At 39.5% G+C, this 19,351-nt stretch overlaps 1 protein-coding gene across 9 annotated transcripts in view; it reads left to right on the plus strand.

The window, feature by feature from the left end:
- Positions 1–19,351, plus strand: part of LOC108427207 (receptor-type tyrosine-protein phosphatase mu-like) — a 269,465-nt gene that overhangs the window by 178,340 nt on the left and 71,774 nt on the right. For 5 of the 9 annotated variants that reach the window (XM_037531153.1, XM_037531154.1, XM_037531158.1 and 2 more), the window contains 3 exons: positions 1,118–1,192; positions 3,338–3,473; positions 8,099–8,128. In XM_037531153.1, coding sequence (XP_037387050.1) covers positions 1,118–1,192; positions 3,338–3,473; positions 8,099–8,128 — 241 coding nt within the window. The remainder of the gene's footprint in view (positions 1–1,117; positions 1,193–3,337; positions 3,474–8,098; positions 8,129–19,351) is intronic. The other 4 variants (XM_037531160.1, XM_037531157.1, XM_037531159.1 and 1 more) reach the window with 1 other exon arrangement.

Genomic DNA, 19,351 nt, shown 5'->3' on the forward strand with positions numbered 1-19,351 from the left:
ATGACAGAAGTAATGTTCTTTTCTACTGTTACTGTTGTGAATTTTTCAGCTTGACTCTTAACTGCTTACACACTCTGATTGTTCTCTCCTTTTCTCTTTCTCTGTCACTTCTCTTTTCTACTCATTTCTGCTGTCTCTTTACCTTCACTAACTTTTCTACCACTTGTTTTACTCTCTTTTACAATCTATTTCTTTCTCTCTCTCTCTCTCTCTCTCTCTCTCTCTCTCTCTCTCTGTCTCTCTCTCTGTCCCTCCCTCCCTTCCTCTTTTACTGCTCTCCTTCCTCTCTGTATGTGTCTCTCTCTCTCTCTCTCTCTCTCTCTGTCTCTCTATCTCTCTCTCTCTCTCTCTCTCTCTCTGTCCCTCCCTCCCTTCCTCTTTTACTGCTCTCCTTCCTCTCTGTATGTCTCTCTCTCTCTCTCTCTCTCTCTCTCTCTCTCTCTCTCTCTGTATATTTTCCTTTCTCTACCCCTTACTTTCTGTCTTTCTGTTTGCCACATTTTCCCTTTTCCACTCCATGTATTTATATATATATATTATATCTTTTTGATGTATCTTCTTTTACTACCTGTTTCTCTCTTTCATTCTCTCTCTTTTCTGTCTTTCTCCTTCATTCACTCTCTTTCTCTTATTTCTTTGTTGACTTTTTATCTTTGCCCTTTTCCCTGGCTCCCTCTTCCTTTTATCTCTTTCTCTCTCTTCCTTTCCTACCTCTTGGTGTACTTTTCTGTATCTTTCTTTCTTTCTCTCTCTCTCTCACTCTTTTCCTTTTTCCTCTCTGTCTTTCTCTCTCCTTTTTGGCTCCCTCTTTGTCCCTTTGTCCCTTTTCCTCTTGCTTGTCTTTGTATCTCTTCTCTCTCTCTCTCTTTCCTCTTGAATACTTTTACCTCTTTCTTCTTTCTTTCTTCTTCCCCTTACTTTTCTGTATATTTATCTCTCACTGCTTCTCATTCTTCTATCTTTCTCCCACTGTCTCTTTCTACTTCCTCTCTGTATGTCTCTTTCTCTCTTTCTCTATTCCCCTCTCTATTCCCCTCTCTGTCTCTCTCTCTCTCTCTCTCTCTCTTTCTCTCTCTCTTGCTCTCTCTGCATGCTGTTATGGATCTCGCTCTGTCAGCCGCTATTCTAGTGACGCAGCTCACTACCCCCTACATCCGCATCGCTCCGGCTGCAGGCGACAACCAACTAACAGGTCAGACACTTACCCTGCCAAGACTGTCTCTATCCATCCGCTTCCATTACTACCACCATCACCGCCCATCAGAGGGATCCAGAGAGTGTGTGTGTGTGGGTGTCAATGTGTGGGGACATGTGTGTGTATCTGCACGAATACACAAATCTGCACACATACACACACTTAATGCACTATAGCACTGGTGTAATTCCTACTTCTGTTTCTGCGGTCAGACCAGTGTGCAAAAAGCAACTGTGCATACACAAACTCCCACAACATATTCTGTAAGTGACAGCAGCTCACACTCACACACTCAGCACACACACTTCCATAAACTCGCCAGTTGTATCTGACATGCTTGTTACGCATCCATGCTTGCAGGACATCTGTGTGTAAACAAACAGCCACACATACAAAAACGTCCACTAACAGGGTGTCTAGTGTTAAATCTCCGCATGATTGGAGAGGAGTGGATATAAACCTGCAGATAAAATACACACACACAAAAAGGCACACAAACACACATATACACATACTCACACCCACACACAGTCGAGCAGAATGTTCTATTTCTCTCATTTGTCATCCTAAACTCACTGTCAGAGGAAACCGCTCTATTCACAGGTGGCTGAGCTGACATGGCTCCTCATTACAGCATAAACACTCACCCTCACACACACACACACACTCACACACACACACAGTGGGACACTCTTATCTACAGGGGGAGGAGAGGCAGTGTTGGGCCTATCACATTGCCTCCCTGAGGCTATCTCTCCCTGGCAGGTAGCAAGGAACACATAGCTCCAGCATTATCAACCACCATTGCCTTATGGTTCCTACAAATAAATAGCCCAAAAGTCTCAATGGAATGATAATACTTTACAATCAAGGTTAAATAAAGTTTATATCTTGGCACCGCTTTAAAACAGTAATGCCAACATTGTACTGCGTTATACGTGAACGGTGTACAAATGTTCATTTCACACTATTTCTGTGTTGCTTTTTTAAAGGTCATCTACCGGTTTGCAAACTTGTTATCATTGCTAAGCTTTGAGTATTTATACCTTTCTAAGTTAAAACCAACAGTACTTCTGCTTAGTTAGTGCACTGAAAAAGTAGCGATTGAAATGTGTACTTTGGTTACCAATAAATCACGTCAACAATCAGTCATTAACTTTTATTGCCAAAAACAAGCAAACCAGTGGTTTCCTTTCTCAGTCCTAGAGAGCCCACAGTGTGCACATAGGTGGTTTGAGCCTTCTACATACTATTTGCACACTTACTGTGCCCAAAAGTATTAAGTAGTATGCAGTATGTGACTAACAAATTTTTCCAGTATGCCAAAGACACCCAAATGACATACTACTCTGGCCAGATATTTCAGAGCTGTCCTCGTAATATACTATAGTCAGGGGGACATAACCACTGATGTAACTGCCCGGTAAGCATTTAATAACCCTGTGTTCAGCCTTACGTAGATACATAAAAGATGGAAAATTTAAAATAATGTGTCCAAATGCTATTGCACTCAGTGCAAAGCTGAAGCCCCATCAGCTATCTCTGCTGGTCTTGAGGTGGGTTTGCTTATTTCTGTTTAATACATTTAATGTGGTGAAAACATTAGCTTACTAAAGTTGGTCTTAACCAAACAATCCATACATCACTGGCTTATTATTCAGTCAAAATAGCTCATATTACCAATTATGAATGCAATAAAAATGAAATGACTCACCTTTTAGCAAACATAGGAAAACATGGTAGTAATTGTCTCTTCAAACTCACTCAATCTCCTTTCCCATAGAATGCTGCACAAGCTACCACTGATGAAGAGTAGCCTGCAGTATACAGTATACACTAATGCAGTATATTGTACACAGTATGCTGTTTTGAACACAGCTTTTGTCTCAGTTCATTATCAAAGTCACAAGTTCCTTGTGTGCTGGGTTAGGTGTGTAGAGTTTGTAGAGCTTGGGGTCACCAGATCTCGGCTTGGGTATACTTGAAGTAAACTGAAAGACAGCTCATGTGTTTATGCAATATATTTCATTCATGTGGAAAATGAATGATGTACACATTTGGATCATGACTATTACCACTGCATTTACCAATTCTTCCTGAGAAGTAAAGTGACTTTTCCTTTTTCACTCTTGACCTTTTTAGGGGCGGCAACCCACAAGCCAAATGCAGTGGAGCCAGAGAAACAGACAGACCACACAGTGAAGATCGCTGGGGTCATTGCTGGCATTCTCCTTTTTGTCATCATCTTTCTTGGTGTGGTCCTGCTCATGAAGAAACGGTAAGCATTGCTTATAAAAAAACAAAAACAAAACAGTAACACAAGAACTAGAACAGGTTTTGTTCATATTATGTGTTCAAGTATAGTGGATGAAATAGAAAATCAAAGCAAATCCCAGAAAAAGTTGTCTTCTTTAACCCCTTAAGCTGCAAACACTTAATACCTAATGTCTACGTAACTTACATATTAGTTTAATAGGACTTACCAAGTCAGTAATTTCCAAGTAATATACAATATTTTTCACAAGTCTGAGACAGCCCTTCATTTCTTTAATTTCCAGTGACCATCGTCTACAAGCTGTTAATTTTTCAGGAGATATTTCTGAGGAGATTAGATATAACACAATCCACTTGCATAAAGAAAAAAGAAAGAGAAAGTCAAAAGAAAACAATGGGAAAAAAGCAGTTTCCAAATCTGGAGTTTAAAAAATGATCTAAAGATTACAGAAAAATGGGACTCATAACAACCATGCATGACGTGGAAGGTCACTAAAACTATCACATCAGATAAACAGAACTTAATGCTTTTATCTTTGAGAGAGAGGAGAAAACAAAGCTCCACTCTCAAAAAAAAAAATGTTTAACAGATGTTTATGCTTATCGTTCCATTGTGAGAAAGCAACTCAAAGCTATGTGTGTGAAGGGTTGTTTAGCTATCAAGAAGTCATAACTGAGAAAAGGAAATAAACAAAAATAAAAATTGGCAAAAAGAAGCTACTGGTTTTCACAAAGAAACCCACAGAATCTAGACCTCAACATCACTGAGTGTCTTTGGGGTTATTTGGATTGGGAAAAGCAGAAAATGCAACCAACTTCTAAGACTGAACTTGGGTGCTGTGGAAAGAAATCCCTGCAGATTTCCGTGAAAACACTGAAAACAAGCTCCTGAAGAACTGTAATAAGGAGAAGCTGTAATAAAGAGAAAGGGTGGTCATGCAAAATGTAAGTGATGTGAAAAAATGCATAAGACATATAGCTGTAGTACCTAGAAAGGCCCTGTAGATAGGGTTTTGGGTCCCAGTTGTACCATCCATGACCGAGAGACCCGATTACTGTTTGTGCTTCATTGAATGAAATGTCAGCGTAAATGATTGCACAGTGTAAACATCAGTGTAGCGGCCAGTCAAGGACTGTGCTGGGTCATGTAGATAGAGTTGGAGCTTCATGTGCTTTAGGGGAAGGCTTGTGCAAGTTAGACGGGGAACATAGAGGAACCAGCTGTGAAAATTCAGAGGAGATAAAACTACATCAGAGAAAGAAAAAAAGCATTCAGAAGTTGATCATGGCATGACTGTAGAGCTGCTAATCCACTTCCTTCTAATCGCATTGATATGCAGTTCATGGGGAGTCCTGTTTTTCTAGACAAGCATCTAAAAGACTTACAAATCTTGGGGGTCTTCTCAGTTCAACTTCAGCCATTAATAATAGATTTCCCTTCCAATTTCCTTTTGACCCCTGCTCCGCTGCATTTTCAGTGTGATGCTGAATAATTAATCTAATTATGTTGATAAGTCGTATTCAAACGAGTTTGTAGCAGTGAGGTTGAGAGACATGATAAAAAATTAACGCTGGGAGGCCATCTATCTGTCACCCTCAACCAAACTTGAAGTTTCAAAATCCTCTGGAAGAAAAACATATCTTTGTGAGACCACTCCACAGCAGAGAACGAGAGAGAGAGAGACAGTGATTTTGTGTGAAACAGTCAAGAGAGAGAGAGACAGAGGGAAAATGGAGATGAGAGGGAAATGGTGATGAAAGATGTGGAGCAGTGGAATGATGGGTTAGCTGCAGGCTAGTTTACATTAACGTGGTCCCCTACAGCCCTCTATCAGAACCCAGGGGCCTCTAGAGTCAGTCTGAGCAAATATTCAAGTCCTATTTTACACATGTACACATGCACACACTCTGCCAGCTCGTTTTGCATTTGTTCTAGATTAGCAGTTGTCTCTTAGTTACCCATCAGTAAAGGCACAGAGGGATTGCTGAATGGAAAAGACCTGCAGGGCTAATAACAGCTCCACATTACAATACACCGTACTACCCCCCTATCTCCAGTACATTTCTACACCTTCATGTAAACACAACATCATTTCCAGCTGCGCAGTTTATTCAGAAGTAATCAGGTCATATTTGTGCTTTAGATATGCCAAAAAGAAGCGTGGCTGGAACTCTGGAAATTTCCATTCAGGAAGCGCTTCCTATCCTGGTGAGGTCTGAGTGACAGGCTAAGGTTATGATCACTATGCATAGCCAGTTTAATTGAATCCCCTTTCAATATATCTTAATCAAATGAACGGGCGCGATTGAATATGTTGGTTTAATTAGCTGGATTAGATTAGAAATGGAAGTGTGCTAGGGCATGCTAATCCTCATGTTAAATCTACCCTCGTGGTTGAGTTGATATTACCGTTCAAAATCTAGACCAGGGCTCTGCGGAATGTTACTTCTGAAACACATTATCTCCCCTGATATACCTGTTCACAAACTGCCCAACGCAGCAGGCGCAGTGATTGAAATCTTGTTAGGCCTATTGTTTGAAATGACCTGTCCAAGCCCTATTGCTGACAAATTAATAATTGCAAATTAATAATCTTTCCCTGTATCTGTGACCGGACTCAGGTACAAAAAACATTTTTACAGTTTCATAAGCACTGAAGTAATATAGGTCATAGTAAAAAAGGGTTATAACAGAGATGGATTTCTTCAAGTCAACTGTCTGGCTGTTTATAAATATTAATTAATTTTATTTTTAAAAATCAAAAAATATTGGTGATCTTAACTGAAGAGGCAGTATTTATAATGCTACATTGAACTTTCAAGACACTTGACATAAACCTACTTATTCCTACTTATTTCTAACTTTGAAAATTTTATATTGGTTTACTAAAACAAGTGTTATGAGAATTAATGCTTGTTGGAATAACTCTTATAAATGTCTACATAGGTTGATGTCAGAAGTCATCAAAGACTTATGTCTGTAGGTGTCTTGTAGTCATATGAAGTCTGCTTTTCAATAAAGTGTTACCAAAATTGTTTACATGTAGTTTGCCTTTCATATTTCATACATTCTTTTACTGCATCCCTGTATAGATCCTTTTTCAACTAATGAAGAGCCAGTCTAATATTGGATCAGTCATTGTCATTAGGTTTAATTGTTGTCACACTCTTTGGCTTAGTGAAATGGTTTGGTTTTTTTTTTTTTTTTTTTGGAAGTACTATATTACTCTCTATCTGTGGTACTATAAAGCTCTTCGTCTGCTACATCTGTATCACATAACTGATTACCAAGGACAACAATTTAGCTTAGAAAAAAACAGAAAATCTGTTGAAAACAGATAGATTCATAATAGAGGTCAGTGGGAAGGTGCTGAAGCAACTGTTTTTGGCTTCCATTTATAAGCATTTAGAGCTATTTTTTTCTGTTCTTTTATGTACAGTTAAGCAGTGTCTGTGGTAATCATGCACTACAAAGATGGCAGATAGAGAATAAGGGGCAGATTTATTACAAGAGACGTTAATTACTGAAAGTGTACCGACACTTTGTGCCCCAAACTCACACTACAACAGTAAATAGTATGTAAAAAATACTGCACCATCAAATTGTGACTCATTAGGTTGAAATGATGACTTATTTTCTTGAGATTTTATTAAGCCAAAATAATGACTAATATTTAAAGAAGTTTTTTCTCTTTGAGAAACTGTTTGATCATTTCAAAATGATACATCATTGTTTTGAGAAAAATAAGAAGTAAATTAAGACACTAAGTAATTTACTTTGACTTTTTGTTTCAAAACATGTTTGCTTTTTTTTCCAGCTGAACATTTGGAATTACTGTGATGTAAAATCCTGTATAATATCACTGTGTGCATCCTGCTCGATTAGAAGCTGTATGAGTTTGACTTGTGGTGAGCTTGTCTTCTTAGTTTAGTGCATCAAACCATGGCGGGATAAAACTATCAAATTATCATTTAAACAAAACTGCTCTTAAGACACATTATTAAGAAATTGAAGTTAAAAACATTTCTTAACTAAAATGATTTGGTAAGATTCTTTATTTATTTATTTTTTGGCATGGTAGGCATTCAGAATTGGTTTCTGTTAAAGTCAGAAATAAATAAATACTATGAAGCAAAAGCAGCAGTAGTGGCCAATTCATCTGATTGTAGGTGCTCAACAGCTGCTGCCCTATTTAGCAAATTCTGAAAGCTACTTTTTAATACAACAACCGAGCTTGCGATTGTTCAAAACCATTTTAGTAAATCTGCCCAGTTTATAAAACACTGGAGTATTCCTGTAATGCTAATGGCTTTCAAATACAAGGTTTATTCTGTTACATGTACACAAGACTTTCAAAACTATGAGAATCAGTACTGGTATTTGGACACCGAATAGTGATTCAGTGAGCGTGCCCCAGGCCCCCTTCTGCGATCACCGTACCTCTCTCGATCACAAGGCCGAACCTCTCTCTCTCTCTTTTTCTCTCTCTCTCTCACACATGTATGCCACCATGTCTGCTTTTGTTCATCTTTATCTCTTTTTCAAACATTAATATTTTTTACTTTTTCTTTCCTTCCATTACATCTCCCCCTCCACTGCTTATACCCCTCCACCACCTCACTCGGCAGAAGAACCTATCACTCCTACACTTATTACCTGTAAGTAAACACCTTTGTACAATGTTAGTGCATTTGCTCTTTCAAGCTAGACTTGTACTCTATTTCCTGCATGATTAGACCTAGCTCTTCTACTATGGTCCTTCTAGAGACAGGCATTTTATAGCTTAAAGTCAAACTTAGAACATAACCTTCAGCATAAGAAATAAATTGAATTTCAAATGATGAGTTGATGGGAGCTTGATTTGTGTAAAGCAGCTTAAAAAACTAAATCAATATTACTAATGCCATTTTGAAATCTGATGTAGACTGAATGATTTTCCTATCAGCTGGCTTGTCAAAGTCTGATACTGAAATGCCTGTCTTATCACAATCAATGCTTCTACATTGAAAGGGGACCTTGATATCCCTCTAATTATTTTACATTTCCTCTTTCTCTGTTCTGAATTAACTAACACGCAGTGCTAGTGAGGAAGCTAACCCTTTTGTTCTGCCTGTGATGGTGACCTGTGAGAGAAGTGGTGGTCTTTTCCTCTTTGTGGCAAGGTACCACCTTCTCAGTTCTCTTGGCTGGTCAGCGCAGGCATTGGAAAAGCAGGAAATGTACCCCTCATCTCATTCCAGCCCCCAGCGTCCTCATCCTCATCTCTGTTTATTTGCTTTTTATTTTCTCCATTGCTTTATCATTTTAAGTTTATTTTTTTCCCTGCATGATTCATGTTAGATGCATGCTGATTGGACTCGTTTGCCCGTTGTGTAAATTGGTGATTGATGAATGGTTCCTTTGTTGTATACCGTGCTGACTGCGTGTGACTATAACTCTGAGAAAGCTGAGAAAAGAAGCTCAGTGCCAAAGAAGCAGGAAACAACCAACAACTAGCTGAAATTCAGCGCCCTTATTACGGCTGATAGTGAGGAGCTCGGTGGAGGTTTTGAAGCCCACAGTGAGTGCATGCCAATCACAGCGAAGCCTCAGCTTCTGTTTCCTCAGCTTCCTCCCAGGGCTTAGATCCAGATTGACATGCCAGCCTCCTTTGGCCCAGCCAGTAGTGCAAGTGATTGACATGTGTACACTGCTAGGCGAGGCCGGGGACTGGCGGGTAGGATGCAGTTAGAAGCCGTAACCGGTGGCAACGGGGCCAAGGTGCTCTTCTGGTCCCTGAGGTTTTGTCATGTCATCAATAAGCAGGGGGTAGGAGTGACACCATGTCACCCATCCTGTCACCCAGTATATAGTGTATAGAGGCCATCTCCGAGGAGAGCATCAGCACACTTATAACCTGACATGATGATGGAGGCCAAGGTCCAGCCAAAAAAAAAAAAAGATAGCAAGTGCCTCAATAAAAACAGAAAAAAGGGCCCCTACAAAAATCTGAGATACGGACAAATATGTCCTTATATTTTGTGCTGTAAGAATACGTTGAACCTCCAAATTAATATATCTATCAAAGAAATGCAAAATATTCTTAACATTCCATTAATATAAGGTAAAAAAAAAAACATGGTCTTCAAAACATCAGTTGGTCTATTTGTTATTAAATATTTATATACATAAGCATGTACTCTACCATTCAAATATTTGGCTTAAATCAGAACCGTTAGCCTACTGTGTCTGCACACAGAGGAATTAGACCTCCACATTTAACCCATCCATGCAGTGAAACACCCACATATGTGCACACTAGTGAACACATACACACTAGGGGCAGTGAGCACAACTTTCCCAGAGAGGGCAGCCCTATCCACAGCACCTGGGGAGCAGTTGGGGGCTAGGTACCTTGCTCAAGAGCACTTCAGTCATGTGCTGTTGGCCGAGGGGATCGAACTGGCGAACTTCCATTCACAAGGCTTGTTCCCTAAACCTCTAGCACACGACTGCCTCCAATACTGTACTATACTATACTATAAAAACAATTTCTTGAAGATACATATATAAAATGATTTTTGTTGCTGCTGCTCCACCTCTTTAGGTTTCCGCTGCTTTGTAGGAAGCTGTTAAAAGTTAAGAAATGTTAGATGGGTCACGAATGATAACCAGCTGTAGATGATTCTGTAATAACTGAATGCTGTAAATCATTGAGAATGAAGTTAAAATAAAATTAAAATCCAAAATGCTTCAGATTTTAAAAGTGGTAATCAAATCTTGAGGCAGATAACTTTTCAAGATGTGACTGTAAATAATTACAGTATACTATTTATCATTTAATAACTTCTTAGTGTTCGCAAGGACACACCTTAAAATACCTTCTAATTTTTAGCTCGCAATATTTATATAGCTTAATTTTTTTATTTATTATTATTAAATTAAATAACATCAAGTGACACAGTATTCCAAACCTTTGAACAGTGGTATATTTTAACTATATATGAATTATTTAGTTACACTTATTTACATATGCAAATACACATTAATCATATAGAGAAGAATAAATATTGTATTCTGTTCCAGATGATATAACAGTAACATAGTCTGAGCATCTATGTTAGTACACTGAGTTGAGCTTTAAGTCTAATTGCATGCATATATTTTTTTATTTAAGTAATAGCATTTTTTTATTTTTAAATCAAAATTTTTTGGTTTGGCCATGGAGAAGTGTCATCAGAGAGAGAGAGAGAGAGAGAGAGAGAACAGCTGGAAAGAGAAGAAAGAGAAAGAACAAGTATAAATGAAAAAGAGGAGATAAGATGTCTCTAATGCCCTACCCCCACCCTGTCCTGTCTGATCTAATGTATCTTTTGTGTGTGTGTGTGTGTGTGTGTGTGTGTGTGTGTGTGTGTGTGTGTGTGTGTGTGTGATAGTATTGGGAGTGACAGGGGAGGCTTTAATGTGGGAGTGTTTAGCAGACACTGCCCACAGCTTGAACACCTTCATTAAACGAACACGCCTAAAACAGCCACAGCACACAGCACACTAATTGGAACAAGCTGAGCACATTTGTTTCTACAACAGCCTGAACATTCTGATGTTGAACAGAGACTCATAGATCACAGCATGTTCAATATCTATGCACCTTATTTTCTCACTACCTCATGTCCAGAAATGTGTGTTGTGTTGTTGCTGCACTGTCCTGTCTGTTTACTGTGTCTAATGTCTGTTTAATTTATCATATTTATTAAATTGTTTCTAACTTAATTTTTGTTTGCACACACTGTCTGCCCGTTCGCACTTTGTACTTTTTGTTCCTTGTTGCACCGTGTTGTTCCTGGAAGGATGTCATTTCACTCCACTGTGTACTTGTACATAGAAGTAATGACAATAAAAGCCTCTTGACTTGACTTGAGAGAGAGAGAGAGAGAGAGAGAGAAGGCAAGTGGGAGACACAAAGAGATAAGAATGGATAACAGAAAAAGAGAGAAAGTGGATGGGAGAAAACAAGAGGAGTGTTAGAGAAAGAGGGGGGTCAGAAGAAGTGAGTGAGTGAGAGGAAGAAAGAGTGTGGGAGAGGGAGAGAAAGAGAGTTGAGAGAGAAAGGGGTAGAGAGAAAAGAGTGTGAAAGAAAGAAAAAAGAGTGGGAGAGAGGGAGAGAAGGTGAGAGGTAGGTGAGAAAAAGAGGATAGAAACAGAGACAGATAGAGGATGGAACAAAGAAAAGAGATAAAGTGAGAGGGTGAAAGTGAGAGGACAGTGTATAGAGAGAAAGAAGAGAGTGAGAGAGAGAAAAGAGAGGGATGACAGAGAAAAGAGACAGATAAAGAGAGTTAAGTGAGAGAAAGAAAAGAGGGAGAAGGTTGAGAGAAAGAATGTGACAAAGAGAAAGAAATGTCAAACATGCCTAAACACAGAGCCACAACACCCAGGACACACTAATCATCTCTCTGTCTCGTGGGCCTGGACTGTGTGCAATGTGGCCAAGATCGGTCAGAGTGAACCGTCTCTCAGCTCTCCTTCTACAACAGTTGACCTCCACACACACACACACACACACACACACACACACTCCTCAGACCAAGTATCATCCTACACCCATGCACACATACAGTCAAAAGGCTAATTAGGGGAGAGTGCCATGAAGTAAAGCTGAAGTGTGCGGAGAGAAAGAAAGCGAGGGCGAGAGGGAGACAAAAGAGAAAAGTGGAAAAAGGAGAAGAGAGGTAGAAATAGGTTAAAGAGTGGGCGGATGAGTGATAGACATTGAAGAGACTATAAAGGAAAGTGAGAGACAGCTAGAGGTGGAACAAGAGAAAGAGCAAAGAGAAGGAGAGAGAGAGAAGAGAGCAAGGGACAGAGAGAAAGGAGGTGGAGTAGAGGAAAGGGAAGGGAAGGAAATAGAGAAGGAGAGAGAGATGAACGGGAGAGAGGGGGAGAGAGAGGACAGGAGGGGGAAAAGGGGAGGGAGAGAGAGCGAGACAGATGGAGAGAGAAAGGGGGAAACAAAGGGAGAGAAGGACAGAGAAATGTTGAGGGAGAGAGGAAGAGATAAATACAAAGAGAGACAAGAGAGATGTAAAGAGAGACTGAGAAAGTGGAAGGGGAAAGAGATAAAGGTGAGTGTTTGGGGGGGATGGGTGGGGAGGGGGGTGATGGGGAGGGTCTAAGCGAGTGCACACTTCACCATTGCAAATGGAATTAGCCGACTGTGGAGAGGACAGGCCTGGATATTGATTATGGAAGGAAGATAACTCTCATTCTTTCTCACTCATTCCCTGCACCCCCTTCTCTCTCTCCATCTCTCTCTGTTCTTCTTACTTTCTCTCTGTCTCTTTCCCCTCTCTGTTTCTCTTCCTCAGATGATTAAAAACGCATTGTGGCTCTCAGGGCCTGCCAGTCTTTAAGCAGCTTCAGGACTCACTCTTCATCCTACAGCTATTGTTTAGCAGCAGAATGCATGATTAAGCCCTTCACACCACTTTCTTTCCATGAACACGGAGAGAGTGTACATGTGTGTGTGTGTGTGTGTGTGTGTGTGTGTGTGTGTGTGTGTGTGTGTGTGCTATGGGAATACCTATTGTGCCATCCCTTTCATCTTTGACTGTTAATCTTAACAGATCAATAATAACAGGCATTAAGGTAAATCACCTTTATAGTGTTCAAGGTAAACCTCATTATGTATCAGTAGCTCGCCAATAAAAATGCAAATTTTCCTTAAAAGCAAGTTTCATGTAAATGATTTCACTGAAATTCAGAAGACAGTAGATTAAAATGTCAACCACAGTGTGAAAACACATAGAAGTGTTTGTTAGAATATGGTCAGCTCTTTCTTGTGCCTACAACACTAAACTGTCTATTAAAACAAAACAGATCATGGAATGTAGACTTTCTCTATATAGTAGTCAAAGTTAAGGCGTTAGTAATGTGTTAAAGCAATAGGTTGGTGCAACTCATTTTCCACATTCTCCTAGTTTGACCCTTCGGAGCATTAATCGTAGTGCAGGTTAAAGACTAGCTGCTTGAGCACTGTATGTAGTTGTCCCTTCATCCAAGTACAGCTTTAGAGGGGATCCTTTTTTTTTTGGAAAGTGAGCCTGTTTTTGTATGACGGGCTCCGGGCACCCTGAATTGAAATGAAATCTAACTCAAAGTGGTCTAGTAGTCAACGTCACCAGAATTTTTTTCTGTGCTGACCAATCAGATAACTGCAATTGTCAACCAGGGGCACTGGCTGTAAAGATCTGGGTCTCAGCCCAATTCATTATAGAATTAACCTGTAAAATATGCTACTTGAACAAAAGTTCTTTGTTCTGGGGCAGCATTTTTAAAATTAGTTTTGAAAAATTTAACTAATGAAAAATGTAAGTATTCATTTTACAAGTTGAAATTTAGGAGTCAATGATTTTGTATAGGTATGTGTTGATACTGTTTTTTCAGATTGAATATGCAAATGAGTACATGTTTTTAGTACTCACCAATGCAGATTCCAATACCATAACAAATTACCATTAAATCATTAGCATCTGGCTAATTTTAATTGAAGTGCATTAGGTAACTATGCTACATTAGTAACCTTGAATTGTTTAGTGCTGCAGTGGAGAAGAGCAGGATTTGTTACACAGAAAAGCGCTTCTGTACAAAATATGATTCATAGTTTTGATGCTCCTCATCTGCCTCATCTGTTTCTTTCAACAACAATCTCTGTAGCAAAATGACAGCAGGAATCACTTCTGAGGCTAACATACAACTCCGATTCCAATGAAGTTGGGACGTTGTGTAAAACATAAATAAAAACTGAATACGATGATTTGCAAATCCTTTTCAACCTATATATTATTGTATTGTGTTTTTATTTATGTTTTACACAATGTCCTAACTTCCTTGGAATTGGGGTTGTAATTGCATGTCCTCTAAAGTCAGACATACACTATATTATTTCTGAAATCTTGTATTTTTGGTTTAGCCAGAATCTCATGATATACAGACATCAGCTTAACAACTAGAGAGTACCTCAGTTGTAGTTTTGTGTTGTTTCTTGTAATAGTGTTAAAAGACTAGGCTGATCATTACATTTCAGTTCAAGCTCACTCATGTTCCATATAAAGCTCACTCATGTTCCAGGCCAGCCTTTTCCTCATAACTCAAAGTAACTGTGACTCTTTGAGTCCATCTTTTACTCTCTGCTGGGTCTGACTCATCTGCAGCTCTCACTCCCTCTGCCCAGCACGCTACCCACAATGCCCCACTGTGTCCCAGGTCCGAGCAGCTATAATGATCCCGCCTTTGTTTCGGCCACGCACGCCTACTATACCCAAGATCACAATCACCGTTCTGCAGCCTACAATACCCACGAGGCTGTTTGTTTCATCTCAGCCCTGCAAATGAATTCGCCTGTGCTGAGTGAAACAGTTTGAAGATATTTGGAGAATGTTTAAGCAGTGTTACCTACTGCTGCGGCAGATTCGTTACAAAACAACTTGATTACCTTGGTTTTGTTTTTCGGTGGAATTTATAGAAAGATTTCTTTATGGAAACAGGTTTAGATTGTCAAAGCTGGTGATGGGGGGTGAACAGATGAAGGGATATGAGGTCAGAGAAGAGCATGCCAGACTCCTTTCTTGTGTGCAAAAACCGCAACCTTGCTGTCTGTGGGTGTCTTAACTTTGTAAACGTACTGTTGTGCAACTTGCAGTTGACTGCACTTTGAATTGTTATTTAACTTTTGCTCTGAATCATGAGAATTCATAGGGAAAGATGCCAAAGTATTATCATTCAAGCTTCTGATCTAAGTGCTATAAGAGCCTGAGAATGTATGAGCAAAGAAATGAATGCCTCACCCACAAATGTGTTAATTCTTAGCAACTTTTGTGAGGTTGGACAAGTTTTTAGTATGGTAGTACTTGAGACTGATCTTGATCTCAAGTCCAGTCTTGAGATGGTAAGTGGATGGTCTCAACATTGTTTTGACACGGTGTCGAGGTAAGGTGGAAATTGTTCTTGAGGCCAGCCAAGTCTGTCTGATGTAATTACAAACTGATTTTTTTAAACCAACAAAACCTTCAAACAGAATAAAACAGTTAATTATCTACATGTTTAAATCAAATCTGTTTTCTACCAGTTGTGGATCAAAATTATTTTTCCACTTTAGCGTAACTGGGATTTATTTTTTTGTTGATATTCATTGGTTTCAAAAATAAATATGTATATTTAGACTCGACTATGACAAAATATTGGTAAGAAAGTCCTTGAACATTAAACATATTTTAGCTCAGAAAAATATTCAAATTAGACTGCTGTAATGTTTGTTTAGAGACTCTACATGACACTGAATTTCCAACTGCAGAGCATTACCAAGTGTTCTAGAGCTGCTCTGTATTTTTGTAGCTAATCAAAACTGTACAGACTGCAAAAAACAACAGAGAATTTGCCACCGAGCTAACATTAGCTTGGTTAAATATCAAAAGAGTACACCTGATACACTATACTTGTAAAAAGTATTCACTCATCTGCTTTCACATGCATATGAACTTGATTGACATCCCATTCTTAATCCAAAGGGTTTCATATGATGTTGGCCCACCATTTGTAGCTATAACAGCTTCAGCTGTTCTGGGAAGGATTTCCACAAGGTTTAGGAGTGTTTATAGGAATTTTTGTTCTTGAGCCAATCTGAAGGCCTCATGAAGTTTGGAGGTCTGTAGCGATTGAGTCTGCAGAAAGTTGGCGACCTCTGCGACCTGTGTCATTTTACGTGGTCTGCTGTCATTCAGAATGGCTTCTGCTTTGTTAGAATACCACTGACAGTTGATTGTGGAATATTTAGTAGCAAGGAAATGTCACGCCTGTTTTTGCACAGGTGGCATCCAATCACGGTACCATACTGGAATTCACTGAGCTCCTGAGAGTGACCCATTCTTTCACAAATGTTTGTAGAAGCAGTCTGCATGCCCAGGTGCTTGGTTTTATACACCTGTGGCCATTGAAGTGATTGGAACACCTAAATTCAATGATTTGGATGGGTGAGTGAATACTTTTGGCAGTATAGTGTATATCCTAATCATGTAATCTTTCACGCACATGCAAAATAAAGATCAAGTGAAATTAATTGTTCAATCTAAATTAAGATATTTTCAGTTGTGTGCTACAGTTTCTCATTAGGCTAAATGGGTTTTTTGCTAAAGCTTTTCTGCTTTTTATATCATTAGTCATTTTTATAGTTTATTGTCCCATTACTCTGCCTGTTGCTGCAAGTGTAGAGGAATCCTCCTGTGTACAAGGTCTTTATGTTCAATATATAAATTAATTGGTTTCAAAAAACAGCTTTATAATCTCTGTCTGTCCCACTCTCTTGCAGTGCTTACACTCAAGGATCCTGGTAATGAAGTGTACTGTTTAGTGTCAATTGCTGGCCGTGCTCTTTATAAATGAGCTGTGAATGGGAGAGTGATTCATTTTGTGAGCAGCACCCACAGAGAGCACCCCCGACACCCCCTACAGCCAAGCAAACAAAGGCAGATATGCCAGCCCCACACTGCTAACCCCACTAACTTTCTCTCATTTACCACACACAGGCAGCAACACAGTGAGATCAGTGGGATTGAAAGATAAAACAGAAGGTAGCGGTGGACAGGAGTAATAAACCAACCAAGTACTCGTTCTGTAATCACATATTCATTTAGTAAAATTGTAATCCAAATTTTACTCTGCTTGAAACCAAATAGAAAATAATGAATTTCTGGCGTCCGCCAGCTGTTTGTGTATGCTGTTAGCTTGCTGTTAACATTTTTTAGATGCCAAGCACCTTGTGTACGTGACCTGAAACTCACTTACTCATGTTTAGCAAGCTAAAAATTCTCCACAAGGAGGTGCTGTTAGTTCACCTGTAGCTTTTTATGCTTCAGAAGAGCAGTGCTTGGCATTAGTTACACTTTTTGTCATTGTTAAAGCATCCATCTAACCTCTTTCTACAGGCCGCTTAGTGGTCATCCTCGAGGACTGAGAACTCCCTGTAGTGTAAACAACTTCTCCTCAAAGGCAGTTTCGAGATAAAACAGGCAAAACAACTGCAGGTTTTTTGAAATCAAAAACTTGTGTGCAACTGGTATGATTAAAAAAAACATTTAAACACAAATAAAACTCTCTTAGAAATGTTAATGTGCTTGACAAAAATCACGTTTGCTTCCAGTTTTTTAAAATCATTAAATTGAAATACACAGTATGACCAAAAGTATGTGAACACCTGACCATCACACCTATGTGACCTTGTAGGTCATCACATTCCAGAACCTGGGACACATGTTTGGAATTGCCCCCCACTTTGCAGCTATAACAGTCTCACACACACGTGTTACAGTGCTTTACTACAAACCTGACCACAACAGTAACAGGAAGATCAGTGAACCTTGTGCTGTTTTATCAAAAGTAAACCAATTACAGATTTTGACACTGATCAAGTTATATCTGCCACCACTGTAATCGGCGCATAGCATATTAGTAATGTCTACACTCTCTCGGACAAATCTTTTGCACTATGCTGCTTTCTCCTTCATTTTCTCCCTCCCTCCATTTGAGCACTAAAGAAGATGTGTTTGCCTTTCATCCCATTGTACAAAATGACAGTGAACTCTACACTGGGGCAGGGTGAGTGTGTATACACAAGTGTATACGTTTCTGACACTTGCCGTCGCAGGAACTGTTCATTTATTAGTCCTGCATGGCAGCGTCAGATCTGGGCTGCGGGGGAAGTGTCACCATATGGTTGTGGCACACACGCTAAAGGAAATAAACAGGATGGATGAGAGAGAATGGTGCGTGGAGCGCTCTTCATTAGCCTCTCTCCATCTCTCTGTCAAACACAGCCACAGGTCACCCAGTCAGGGGCACATAAGGAGAGGTGGCAGCCGTAGTTAACGCTGCCTCTCACAGCTTCATTACTGTCTCTTCTTGCCACGGATATTAGAGCTTGAAATATTTGTCAGAATCCCACCAAACCCTGATGTGAATAGTTGATTCCTATCATTTTTCATGGTCAGGCTCAGATTTCATGTTCAGGTTTCTCATGGTTTCCTACTAAGGCTATTAATTAAAATTTTGTTTATTAATTATCTGATGATGTTATTGTAGCAACAAGATAACTCAAGAGTTGCTAAATACCTTTCTAGGCAAGTTTTTCAGTCTCATATTGGTAGTGGCTGGTTTTTGACATATGGATGGGCTACGGTCACATTTGGAACTGATTTGTTTAGGCTACAGTTGGATTCTGACAGAATTTTGTTGGACTGTTGTAGGATTTTGACAGAATTTTGTTTAGCTGGTATAGGATTTTGGCAGAATTTTGTTGGGCTGTAGTAGGATTTTGACAGAATTTTTATTCAAAAGTTGGATATAGGTAGAATTATTGTGGGCTACAGTCAGTTTTGGACAAACTGTTTTTGAGCTAAACTCAGAATATGACAATTGTTTTAAGCAGTTGGATTCCAGTGCTGTGGGTCAGGTTGGGCCAGACTTAGACAGAGATGAAAGCGTTTACAACCTCTCAGCCCGTTTTTGTGCTAGCAGCTTGTGTACGCAGAAGGAAGGCTACAGTTTGCTCATAGTAAAAGTTGTTTCAGGCATTGAATAGCTTGTTTCATACAGTGTAAGAGTGAAATGCCTGCTTGTCTTCCTCATCAATCATTCTCAATGTTTGATCCAACAATGCACGTCATTTTGACTTGGCAAAACCTCAATGTTTAATGGACTCTGTAGTCTGAAGAAACTTCCAGCATTGCCACACTTTGTGGTTTGGCGTGACTTTCTTCCTGCTCTCTAAATCACGTTATGGAGGAGGAGTGTTCCAGAAGCTTTGTAGCCTCAGGTCTGGACCCCTCCCTTCCCTCATTCTGTTCCCACAGATT

The sequence above is a fragment of the Pygocentrus nattereri genome, chromosome 19, assembly GCF_015220715.1.
Source record: "Pygocentrus nattereri isolate fPygNat1 chromosome 19, fPygNat1.pri, whole genome shotgun sequence".
Taxonomy (NCBI): Eukaryota; Metazoa; Chordata; class Actinopteri; order Characiformes; family Serrasalmidae; genus Pygocentrus; species Pygocentrus nattereri.